The sequence below is a fragment of the Heteronotia binoei genome, chromosome 4 (assembly GCF_032191835.1).
Source record: "Heteronotia binoei isolate CCM8104 ecotype False Entrance Well chromosome 4, APGP_CSIRO_Hbin_v1, whole genome shotgun sequence".
In the NCBI taxonomy this organism is placed as follows: Eukaryota; Metazoa; Chordata; class Lepidosauria; order Squamata; family Gekkonidae; genus Heteronotia; species Heteronotia binoei.
In genome coordinates, this window is record NC_083226.1 from 107124164 (window position 1) to 107137662 (window position 13499).

Consider the following 13499-nt stretch of genomic DNA (forward strand, 5'->3'; position numbering starts at 1 on the left):
TGTACCTGCTTGATTGAAGCAAAAGTGACTTCTGAAATAAAGTTCTTACTGCATGTCAAGTGAGAGTCAAGTACTTGCACATCAACTAGAATTAAATTTATCAGGCTTTTATTCGCCTACTAGAGGTCGTCTTCTGTCTGTAAGAGACAACAATGTTGTTGTGAATATTTCTTTGTTGGACACTGGATGATCATTTCTTCCAGAATTAGATAGCAAGATCAGCTGGCAGAATTTAGGTCTATTAGGTATATGCAGGTGGGTAGCTGCTTTGGTCTGAAGCAACAGAACAAAATTCGAGTCCAGAAGTTTTATTCAAGATTCTGAAAAAGTGTGTATGCACACAAAAGCTTATACCTTGAATAAAATTTTGTTGGTCTTAAAGGTGCCACTGGACTCAAATTTTGGTTTAGCAGGTAGTTTACAGTATGATCTCAGGAGAAAGGGGAACTGTAGTTAAATCTGAGTCAGTATCTCTTGTATCAAAACAGTGGTGCAGTCAAGTAAAGAAAGCAGTAAAGGAAGTTTCAGGTAGATGACCAATCAGTCCAAAGCGGAAAGGACAGCTGATAGAAAAAATTGAGAAACAAAGTGAAACATAACTTTGAATCTCTTCTTCATGCTCTGGAGGAAGGCAAAGTTAGAAGGCAAATAACTTTAAAGTATTTAAGTAAAATGTCATCTGGTCACACAGCCGTGGCTAGTTGACAGAGAGGTTGTACCTACATTTGAATAGGGTTTCCATAACACCATGTGCATAGCCTGTGGAAATTACAGTATTTTTTGCACCATAAGACTCACTTCCCCCCCCCCAAAAAAAGTGGAGGGAAAAGTGTGCGCGTCTTAAGGAGCGAATACTGCAAAAAATTCACACAAATGCCTCTAAATTCACACAAACGGCTCTAAAAACTAGGTGCGTCTAATGCTCAGGTGCGTCTTATGGAGCGAAAAATACGGTAGATAATTTGTGATGGGATTTGTATAGTCCAAGCAGCAAGCATATGTATATGTAACAGACAGAATTTGATAGAAAGGTCTAGAGGCAGTCATAGCTGTATAAATTTTTTCTCGTGAGTGGTGGGTCTCATTAACCTCAGTGTGGACTTGCCTGATCTATCTGGTATGTTTGTCTCCTAGGTAACTTCCCTATGCATTCCCTATGCATTCAGTTTCTACCTACTATGTACAATTGGTAGCCACAAATGAAATGTTTTGACCACACATGGCACTGAGCTCCTATGCTATTACAAATGGACAGCAAAAATAACCTTACTACAATCACGACTACTTAACATGGCTCATGGTTTTCAAAAAATGCTGGCAGAAATCCCTTGTACCGCCTTTCCCTTCTGGCTTGTATTGCAACTGTCCTCTAAATGCTGGTAATTTATAGTCTAGAATTTTTAAAATCTAAACAGCAGTATCTCTTCTGTGTAAAATGACAGTGGAATTATATTGCTTTTCAAAATCTTTCCAAGGTAAACCAGAGTTTTCTTGGATCTTGACTAAATGTTGCCAGCAGCAATGAAAATCTAAAGATGAAAGATAGTTTGCAGGAGATGTACATATACCTGTAATGATTTTTTTTAAAACAGTGGCTATGTCCCACCTTTTTGCTATGCAAATGTGTATTGCTTGCAGGTTTTCCTTTCTAATAGTGAAATGTAAAACTGATTGTGTATAACTTATAAGAAACACAAGGGAAAAGAGGCTACTCTATAGATTTGGAGACACAAAGTTAAAAAAAAACCCACTTGCTTAAGTTATTTTTTGGACTGTTCCTACACAGCATTGTTTTTCTGTGAGAAAAGTGGAAGATGATTTAAAAAAAAAAAACCCAGCTTGGATGTGTTTTGTAGCAATGTAAACTAAGCACATTTTACTTTGTATCATTTTTAGATTCCAGCAGGGTGATTACCATATTGATGTCTGCATCAATGACTACTTGGATGTATTCTGCCCTCATTATGAGGATTCGGTGCCAGAAGATAAGACTGAACGCTACATACTGTACATGGTGAACTTTGATGGATACAGTTCCTGTGATCACACCTCCAAAGGATTCAAGAGGTGGGAGTGCAATCGGCCTCATTCTTCAAATGGACCATTAAAGTTCTCAGAAAAATTCCAGCTCTTCACTCCCTTCTCATTAGGATTTGAATTCAGGCCAGGACGGGAATATTTCTACATCTGTGAGTATAAGGAAATTTATAATTGGTTCATAGCAGCTGGAGGAAACTACGGCAATTTTTCACCTATGCAAAAAGGCCAGTATGTCCTACAGATGTGTCTATATATTTGCAGATTTCAGAATCCCCAGACAAAATCACCATGAATATGGGAACATAAATGAAATTAAAAGCACATTTTTCTTTCACACATTGAATTATGTAGCCAGCTGCATTCTTGTGAAATTAGAGAACAGTGTTGGGGATATTCAATAGGGCTTTCCTTTTTTCTTTTCTTTTTTTAATTCATACACATTTTAAGAGCAGGAGTGTTCAGTTACCTTTTCATTCAGTGAAGTTTCAGGGAGATGTTCCAGACTTCTTATTGATCTGGTACATGGTACAGTGCAAGAAGCCATGTGATTTTTGTTAGATTTGAGGCTTCCTTGAAAGGAGAAAAGTATGGTCTGTACTTATACTGGCCATATGGATGAACAATGAAGAAGTTGGGATGTTATCCATTATTGAACTTATCCCTGCTCTTGTTGTACAGACATAACTTAATGTTAACAGTGAATATGTGTCAGTTAAACTATAGTAATGTTCTTGTGAACATCACACTGGATTGGATCCCATCTAAGTTCCATGAATGGACTTTCCTGCCTCTCCTCTCTTCCTGCAGTGCTAAATTTCCCCCCTCAGATGCTCCTGAGTGATGGAGGATTTGGTGATCTGCCGCAGGAGGAGAGATCAGTAAATATCACAGCCCCCTGTGAGGCAAAGCACCTCTCCCCACAAAGGGTTAAAGTGAATGGTAATGGGCTTGTTCCATGCAGGTGTTACTAATTTGTCTCTTGGCCTACACAGCCTTTATCACCTTCAAGTCTACAGTTGGAAATTTGGTGATTAGTTTCCCAAGAGCACCTGCAGCCCACAGAATTGGGGGGGGGGTTAGTCAAGAATGTGTCCTGATTGGGTGTCATCATCACCTGATGCTGCTTGGCCAAAAACTATAATTGAACTTAGAGTCTGGAGGCTCGCTTGGATTCTGATGGACTGAAGGTCTGGGCTATAAGACACTTATACTGCAATAAAGAGCAATGCAGAGCATGCTTGAGCTATGGCCTTTGACTCTTGGACTTAAGGTTTGTGCCATCTAATTCAGGTCTTCAAAATATATTGGATAGTTAAGCTAGTTTTCTTGTTTTCCTGCTATGTGACTTTAGAGCATTGTGTTGCCTGTAGAATAAATCTTTTGTTTCGATAGAAATTAAATAAAACTTTCATATAATTGTTTAAAAATAAAGAAAGGTTTAGTTACTTATGTACAACAGCCCTGCGAACCAATGGAGTTCAGCTTTGGACTCCACGACCCCCCCCCCCCTCTTATGTATGTGGATCTTTTCAATGGGATCCAACCTACAATGTTAATTTAAACTTTGCTATTTGAGGATGGGGGTTTAAATGTACTGAAATGCAAAGAATCCTCAAGGTAACTAAAGTCACAAATAATTTACTCTAGATAAGAAGAATACCATAATTTATCAAACTGCTCGAATGTCCTTGGTGTCATAGAAATGCTTATCTGGTGGAAACATGTGGTTTCCAAACATGCTATAGCTGCAAATACTACAGACCAGCATTATTTAGTGTAATAATGTCTTGGGATAAATGGCAGTCTTCACCAAGTTAAGACATTTTATTCAGAGCAGCTGTTTCTTAGAGCAAGCAGAGGATAAAAAATGCAATGGGAGTGGGTTTCCAAGCAAATTACCCTGAAGGAATTCACACACCTGCATCAGTAAATGAGAACATTCTGCATTACCATCAAAACATTTTTGCAAAGAGATTTGATTTAAAGGTGAGGTAGTGGGAGAAGCAAATTCTAGAACAGAAGTAGCATTGTGGCTGTATACAAACAGTCCAGTGGCTTAAATACAGGACTGTAGTTTTAAGATTTTGGTGACATAAGAGTCATGTTACTTCCTAGCAAGACTGTTAAAATTACTTTGCTTTAGTAACTAGCACATTTCATCCAATTCAGATCTGTAGAGTCTACTAATGTTAGTACATTTCAAGTACTACAGTAACACTATGCACCGTATTTTAAGCTGCAAAAGAGGGAGTTGAAAGTTTTAAAACCTAAACTAGATCCAGTTGATATGTTGTTAGCTTTTTGTTTGATATATATTTGCATAGTGTCCAGGACCACATCTACATGTTTTTTGAGGGGGGGGGGCAAAATTAAAAAATGATGTCCCCTTATGAGCCCATTCTATCTTGTGGGCCCATTGAATAGAATGGGCTCCATACCCAATTTGGCACCCCCTCTCTGGTGGTGCCCTGGGCAAGCACCCTCTCTGCTTTCCCCTAGATCCAACCCTGGTAGTGCCATCAATATATGTGGTCCTAAACAGAGCACAAGACAACAGGTCTTTGTGTCAAGAAACTTACAATTTAAAATCAGGGACAGAGAGAAGAGAGGGAGTGGGAAAACAGCATACAATCAGACATGCACAGCTAATTTTAAACAACCATATGCTGCAATGGACAAATATGTGGCTTGCTCCTGTTCCTGTTATGCAGCCTGGAATGATGAACTGCATCTTGTCATGGGGCAAATTTTCTGTTCTGTGCATAAGTGGACAAATGGCATTTATGCAGTCACAGCAAATAACATTTCGTTATATTTATTTATTTAAAATATTTATATGCCCAGCTTTCTCCTGAGCATCTCAGGGCCCAAGACTGAAATTGGCTAGGGGTGTGGTGCCTGCCTGTGGAGACAGCTTCAGCATGCTAGGAAGAGAGTGACCTTCCATCCCACACCACACTATTCGCCAACATGTTTTATTGACAGTTTTATTATCTATAAATTCAATTTCTAAACTGCTCTCCCCCATACAATCAGGGGGTCATTTTGTAGAAAAATGTGGTGGAGCTCATCCATGGATTGTTATGCAGCTGCATATACTATTCAATGGACAAGGAGGTGGAATTCTCAGAAGGAGGAGGAGGAACTCTCAGAAAGGTTCAAGAGCTGCGCTCCCATGAGCTCCTACTGAATCTGAGGCCTGGATTTAAATAAATTAAAAACAGTAAAACACACATAATCACCTTTACAGATGTCATCTTAAAGCAGAGTATCCTTAGGAAGGAAAAAAAGCAGAGTATCCTAAGGAAGGAAGGACAGGCTAAATGAAGACTGTTGCTGTCCTCAGTCAGGCCTGGTGGAATATTTCAGCCTTACAGGCCCTGCCCGGCTAAAGCAAGTTGTGCAGGACATGTATGTCATTTGGCAGAGTTCCACCAGGTTGGAGTTCTCTGGTTGAGAACAGCTAGATATTTTTTTTGGCCAGGGATCTCCAGTAGATGTTAATCTGCTGAGTGCAGTGCTCTTCAGGGAGTATACCAGGAGAGGTTCAAATTTACAGTCTCAGTCCTGCTCAGGGTAGTTTCCTCACTCTGTGTTCCTGGTTGCCTTGGTTCTCTGGCCTTCCTGTGAACCCATGAGATTGTTGCCTTCTTCCTCTTCACTTACTCATTTTTAGTTGCTTTTCCAACTCCTCACTGTGACCATTCTTATATCAACTTCCAGTAGCTGCCTTCTTCCTGGGAGCCAGGGGTGGAGCTCAGGTTGCCATCTTTCTCTTCACCACCTCCATTCCAGGAGAATGCCTTCTCTTGATAAGGCCACTTCTGTGCCCAAAAGCAAACCCCAGCCCAGTCAGTGACCTTTTGGCCACATGCATGCAGTGAGTCTACTTGAGCTGGCCTCACTTTCTACCTCGCTTCCCAGGGACCAGGCAGCTCTATCCACTCCCTGGTGCCACTCCAAAACAGTATGCTATCTGAATAAACAAGGAAGGGGGCAGTTCTCTCCCCAATGTTGTTTGATATCTTTATGCGCCCCCTTGCCCAGATTGCCCGGAAACATGGGCTGGGTTGCCATCAGTACGCTGATGACACTCAGCTCTATCTATTGATGGGCGGCCGGACCGCCGACACCCCTATAAATTTGGACCGGGCGTTGCAGGCCGTGGCAGATTGGATCAGGCTGAGTGGGCTGAAGCTGAACCCAGCGAAGACAGAGGTCCTTTGCGTGGGTCGCTGCGGGCTGGGAGGGGAGATCTCCCTACCGGCCTTTGACGGTACGTCACTGATACCAGTGCGCAGGGTCAGGAGCCTGGGAGTGCTACTGGAGCCCTCCCTGACAATGGAGGCACAGATAGCAGCCACTGCTAAATCCGCCTTCTTCCATCTTAGAAGGGCGAGACAGTTGGCCCCCTTCCTAGAACGTAGCGACCTAGCAACAGTGATCCATGCAACGGTCACCTCAAGATTAGACTACAGTAATGCCCTCTACATGGGGCTGCCCCTGTGCCGAACTCGGAAGTTGCAGCTAGTGCAGAATGCGGCGGCCAGGCTGCTACTGGGACTACCTCGGTGGGAACACGTGTGGCCTGGGCTGAAGGAACTGCACTGGCTTCCAATTATATTCCGAGTTCGCTACAAGGTGCTGGTTATCACCTTTAAAGCCCTATATGGCCGAGGACCTGCCTACCTTAGGGACCGCCTCTCTCCACATGTTCCCCAGAGAGCACTAAGATCTAGCTCCCAAAGTCTTTTAAGGATCCCTGGACCAAAGGAGGCCAAACTGAAAGTAAAGAGGGAGCAGGCCTTCTCTATAATGGCCCCCCACTGGTGGAATCAACTACCGGAGGAAGTGCAAGCCCTGCGGGACTTTAATCAGTTCCACAGGGCTTGCAAAACCACTCTCTTTCTGCAAGCTTATAAGGAACCCTGAAAGCGACATCTAGCCATCGGAATATACCTATTGAATATAGCACCTTAATTTATTGTAGTTTTAAAATTTTATGTAACTGTTTTTTAAATGTATTTATTAACTGTATTTTATAATTGTTTAATATAATATCATGGTATATACCATGTCCTGTTAGCCGCCCTGAGCCTGCTTCGGCGGGGAGGGCGGGATATAAATAAAATTTATTATTATTATTAAATACAAATGGTTGAATTTTGAGAGGAACAATGAAGGAAATGAGTCAGGTAGTGTCATGATGGTATTCCCGCAGGCAAGGCAGTTCAAGGCATTACAAGAGCAAGAGAGAAAGCACAACATTGTTTAAAGGACCAGGAGTCTTTTGACCTGCTGAGGTGGTGATAGAGCTGAGGGAACAAAGCTCATGCTAGAATATAGCTTTCATGCCTGTAACTTGTGTGAAATAGTTATCTCATTGAGTATGGTACCATCCCTTTTCTTCGGCTATACTTCTTGAATATTATTTTAAAATATATAAATAATTCACACTTACTGGGATTTTTAAAACTTTCTTGGCTAGCAAAATAGATAATATATTAAGTGGGTTTCTCAGGAGCTGAAACATATGCATATGTGTGCTTTCTTATTCTTGAACTCTCCCTACATGCCGGAATGTAATGAAAATAACTTGGAACAGTAACAGTTGCATTATTTCACTGCTGATTTCCTGGGATACATCCTGTGAAAACATGTCAGAACTTTAGCTGGTTCATATCCTGTGAGTAAATAAGAAGGCAATTCTAGCTGTGGAGATTATTGCAAAATGAATTAATTTATATCACATGGTACTGATCTTACCTATGTAAACATTTCCTTTGATTTTGTACATCTGTGTCTCTAAGGGTAAGAAACTTCATTTGACCCCTGTGTGGAGCACGTTATGTATTTTATCGTAGTGTGAATTTTACTACTTTAAACTTCTGTCCATCTAGCTAGAAAGCTAGGCAAGGATATTTCAGCTGAGGAATGAACTCATGTTGATTCTTTGTATTGTTTTACATTAAAAGCCCTGCAGATTGATAAAACTCTCATTGCAGATTTATAAAACATTGTTCTGTTGGCCTTTGGAGTTAAGAAAAGCTCGACGAATGGCCATACTGCATTACTGAGAATACTATGTATATTAGGATTCAAGATGAGAAATTTCAGTGGATCTACCTAAAAGCTTGATTAACAAGAAATGCGAAGTCCATTGAACTTTATCAACTAGTTCTATCCTTGTCTAACACATTTACAAGGGACATTTACAATGGGGAGGAACGGTGGCTCAGTGGTAGAGCATCTGCTTGGGAAGCAGAAGGTCCCAGGTTCAATCCCTGGCATCTCCAAAAAAGGGTCCAGGCAAATAGGTGTGAAAAACCTCAGCTTGAGACCCTGGAGAGCCGCTGCCAGTCTGAGAAGACAATACTGACTTTGATGGACCAAAGGTCTGATTCAGTATAAGGCAGCTTCATATGTTCATATGTACAACTAGTTTGCATTATTTGTGCTTAAATTCAGTGTTTTGCCTCAAACCATTGTCTCTTCGATTACATTCATTTAGCAAAATTATTTCACTGTCAAAGTTTATCATAAAAGGAATTGTTCAGAAGTGTTTTCAAATATCAGGAGCTTTTTTCCGTTTAACTGAAATTACATTTTAAATGAAAGGCAAAATAGCACAAAATTATGAGCAAAATGATGTTTATTTTGAAGCAGCCTATTGGCCATTTATTACATTTTTAGCTATGTGGTGGAGCATGAAAAGTTCTTTTTATATTTTTGCCACTTATATTTTTATCTCTTTGAGTATATAGAGAATTAGTACAGAACAAGTGAGAACCTGCAAGGACTTGTGGGAAACATCTCTTCTCCCCCACCCCCCACCCCCCCGCACAATTTCCTCTTTCTCTTCCCTGAAAGCTCCTAGATTGTCTTCGCTTTTCACACTCCCTTCTCTCCGTGGCGCAGAGCAGTAAAGCTGCAGTACTGCTGTCTGAACTCTCTGCTCACAACCTGAGTTTAATTCCGGTTGACTCAGCCTTCCATCCTTCCGAGGTTGGTAAAATGAGTACCCAGTTTGCTGGGGGGAAAGTGTAGATGACTGGGGAAGGCAATGGCAAACCCGTAAAAAAGTCTGCCGTGAAAATGTCGTGATGTGACATCACCCCAGAGTCAAAAACAACTAGTGCTTGCACAAGGGACCTTTCCTTTTTCCTTTCTCTCCTTCCAACTCAACAGCTAGCCTACATTTACCTGCCTCCTGTCTTCAGCTTTCCCTCTGGGAAACCGGAAACGGGAAACCTCCGAGAACTGTGTTTGATTCCCCGCTCAACTGAGAAGCAACTGTGGGCTTCTATTTCTTTTAACAATATACTGTTGGTTCTCCCAGATCAGCATTGATTAGTCTGACTGATAGGGTATCATCAGATAAAGTTATTTCACAATATTCTGAAACTATAGCACAACCTTTAATTCTAGAAATCTGCCAGTAAGTGCAGAACTAGATGTGACAGATCTAAAAGAGAATGTGGGTGAACTAAGTTTCCCTTGCTTTACTACTCCCTACTACATTGCCCAGCAATTCTCTCAGGTTGTTCTTATACTGGAAATGAGTAGGCCTGGAAAAGAAGTTTCTGAAGCAAGAAGGCATGGAAAGATAAGGCAAGATAGGCTCAGGTCTCTTGTACATCCAGTGTATGCATGAATTTAGCCAACACTGAATAAACAAACGTACTTTCCATCACCATATTATGACCTGGCGTCATGTGTGTGTCAGCAATTTACACACTGGTTTTTATCTAGCAAAGAGGACAACTACAATAACAACAGCCATTCCATTGTTATCTTTGGGGTAGTGTAAATTCCTTGTGGGGATCATTTCTTTTGCTAGGGACCTCATTGTGACCTATGTTATCTTGATCTCAGATAACTATATTTACTTTTTTATGAACATAATTGTGTTGTTTGTTTTCTTTTCTGCCATAAGCTGACTGTCAAGAATGAAAACTTGTTTAGCAGATTAAAAATATTTTAATGTACAAATCATAATTTAAGGGTTGCAGTTGTTTTTAAAGGTAAAGGTAGTCTCCTGTGCAAGCACCAGTCATTTCTGACTCTGGGGTATGGGGTAATGTCGCATCATGACATTTTCATGGCAGACTTTTTATGGGGTGATTTTCCATTGCCTTCCCCAGTCATCTACACTTTCCCCTCAGCAAGCTGAGTACTCATTTTACTGACCTTGGAAGGATGAAAGGCTGAGTCAACCTTGAGCAGACTATCTGAATCCAGCTTCTGCTGGGATCAAACTCAAGTTATGAGCAGGGAGCTTGGACTGCAGTACTGCAGCTTTACCACTCTGCACCACGGTGCCCCTGTATTATTATTGTTGTTGTTGTTGTTGTTGTTGTTGTTATTACCAGCAGAAATCAGATACTGCTCTGAGCTTCTGCCACTCAAGTGACTCAAGGAATTTTGTCTTTCATAGACTGGTCACTCAGTTGCTTTAAATATTCTAGGTGAAATCAGAGTGATGGGAAAAGTTTGATAGATGTGTGTTTTTATTTTATTATTGGTATTTTTGTGAAACATTAAAGATACAAGCAATGTGACCTTTAAAAGAAAATTTGTGCTTAATCTAGTGTGTAGATTAAAGGATAGGCTATTAGAAGAATTAAGTGCTGGGCTTGTAAAAGAAAAGCTGGAACACTCACTACTGTCTAATAGATTTCTATGTCAGTAGTGTTCTTAAAACTCTCAAAGGGAGTGTTAAAAGCTGTTGCATAATTTGAGCCTAGAGAAATATCTGTATAACAAAATGAAGATAGAAGAAGAACTCACAGTGGTCTAAGCTGTAGGAGGGTTTTTTCCCCCTAAATGCTTGTCATAATAAACTGAGAAGAGATTATTTAGATTCTTACTGTTCAAAAATTCAAGTGTCATTAACACATTGAAAAGAGAGAGTGTAAAAATTGAGATGGTCTGTGCTACAAATCTGCATCTTTGAGAATTGCTTCATGAGTATAGTGCAGAAAATCTTGGTTGCAAGAGGATGAATGAATTCTTTCCTCAGTTAATATGCTCAATTGATACTGGCTTTTTCTCTTTTATAATGGAAGATATAAAGGGGTTTTTTTCTTTCTTTTCATCACAAACTGGAAGAAGGACAGTGTGTCTCATAGGATAATAAAAGACATGTTTTCTGTTATTCTGTCTGACTTAATGAATTAACTGGGTGTGGAACATGGGAAAGTGTACTAAGTGCTTGTCATAATAAATTGAGAAGAGATTATTTAGATTCTTAGTGTTCAAAAATCCAAGAGGGGTTTAGATAAAAATATGGAGCACAGGTCCATCAGTGGCTATTAGCCACAGTGTATGTGTGTATATAAAATTTTTTGCCACTGTGTGACACAGAGTGTTGGACTTGATGGGCCGTTGGCCTGATCCAACATGGCTTCTCTTATGTTCTTATGTTCTTAAGATATTATTTTAGAGGTGACTTTTTACAACAGATGCTTGCTTTGATTTGACATGGGGCTAGCCTATGTTTAACTTTATACATACTGCATTAATTAAAAATGTACAACCAAATAACATTCTTTGTGAAGTTTATACTGCTAAGATTCAGAATGGATTTCACTGCTAACTAAATGGAAAATGTGCAGGGTGTGAAGTCCAGTGGGTTTGATCTGATGCAACATTTCCACTTGTGCCACAGCTGTTGTGCAAGCAAAACCACAAGGAAAGGCTGCAATAACTGCTTGCACTAAGTCAGATATATTGTATGCAGCTTTTCAGGTGAACCTAGCAACTTCTTTGTTCTCAAAATATCTCTCCAAGGTACAATATAGGAGGAGATTGTTGCCTCGCTGAAGGTCATACTTAAAAAGTCATGGAATTTCCTCTGTACATGAATAGCTCTTTAACAGAGCTCAGCTTGCACTGGGCTGGGATAAGGGATATAATAATAGGTTGAAGTATCACAGGGCAGATGTATTCCAAGTAGAAATAACTGAAGACGGACTTTGTGATTCAGTGAGATATGTTTCACAGAATCTTGTGTGTGTGTGTGTCATTGTGTATATTAGCAAAATAGGATAGGGGTGGGACATGTTACACAAGATCTTGCACAATCCCACAAGTAGAAGTTATTCCACTTGTGCATCACTGGATCAAACCCAGTATCTATAAAAATCAATCATTACTTTTACAATTTCAGGTTTTCCTTAGAAAGCAGAGATTGGATGATTATTGATATATTAATAAAGCAAGATAATGTCTTTTCAGCATCTACATTCTGTACATAATAATTTTTCTTAGTATCTCACAATATCATCTGACCTCTGATGTGAACAGGACTGGTTTATATTGTGTGTTCATTCAAGTAGCTTCCAACTTCTAGTGACCCTATGAATTAATGACCTCCCAAACATCCTGTTTTGAACAACCTTGCACAGATCTTGGAAACTGAGGGCCATTGCTTCCCAGATGGTGTCAATCCATCTTGTGTTGGGTCTTCTCCTTTTCTGCTGCCTTCAACTTTTCCTGTCATTACCGTCTTTCCCACTGAGTCCTGTCTTCTCAAAATGTGGCCAAAGTACGATAGGCATATTTGTCTTTTGGTGGAACAAAGTTGAACAAAGTAACACCTTTAAGACCAACAAAGTTTTTATTGAGAATGTAAGCTTTTGTGTGCTAAAAGCACACTTCATCAGACAATAGTATGGGATGAAATTAGCAGTCCTACATATATATATGAATGGACATTTTCACTATTTTGCATACTAATTCACTGCCCACTCTATATATGTAGGACTGCTAATTCCATAAAACTTTGTTGGTCTTAAAGATGCTACTGGTCTCCGACTTCGTTCTATTGCTTCAGACCAACACAGTGCCCACCTGAATTGGTCTTTTGGTGGTCAATGGTATCTGTAAAAGTTTCCTCCAACATCACATTTCAAATGAATCTTTCTTCATTGTCCAACATTCACACCCATACATATTAATGGGGAATACTGTGGCATGCATTAACTTGATCTTGGTCACCAACAACACATCCTTACACTTAAGGATCTTTTCTAGCTCCTTCATGGCTGCCCTCCCCAGTTTCAGTCTTCTTATTTCTTGGGTGCAGTATCCTTTTTTGGTTGATGTTGGAGCCAAGGAATAGAAGATCTTGAACAATTTCATTGTCTTCATAATCAACATTGAAATTGTGTAATTTCCAATCTGTGGGCCATTGTTTTGTTTTCCACATTAGTTGGTATGATCTTGTTAAAATTTTAATGGACTCAGTTTCTATGGCTTGGAATAGCTCTTATTGATTATCTACTTCCTCTTTAAATTTTTATAAAAAGAAACAGCAATAGCAGTGCAAAGAAAGAATCATAGAATCATAGCTTTGGAAGAGACCTCTTGGGTAATCTAGTCCAACCTTCACAGTGCAGGAACTTCACAAATATCTCCGTCCCCCACACACACTTCCCTAGTGACCCCTGCTCCAT

At 40.0% G+C, this 13499-nt stretch overlaps 1 protein-coding gene across 2 annotated transcripts in view; it reads left to right on the forward strand.

Annotated features, from left to right (window-relative positions):
* Window positions 1-13499, forward strand: part of EFNA5 (ephrin A5) — a 397946-nt gene that overhangs the window by 286270 nt on the left and 98177 nt on the right. For both annotated transcript variants that reach the window (XM_060235626.1, XM_060235627.1), the window contains exon 2: window positions 1897-2189. In XM_060235626.1, coding sequence (XP_060091609.1) covers window positions 1897-2189 — 293 coding nt within the window. The remainder of the gene's footprint in view (window positions 1-1896; window positions 2190-13499) is intronic.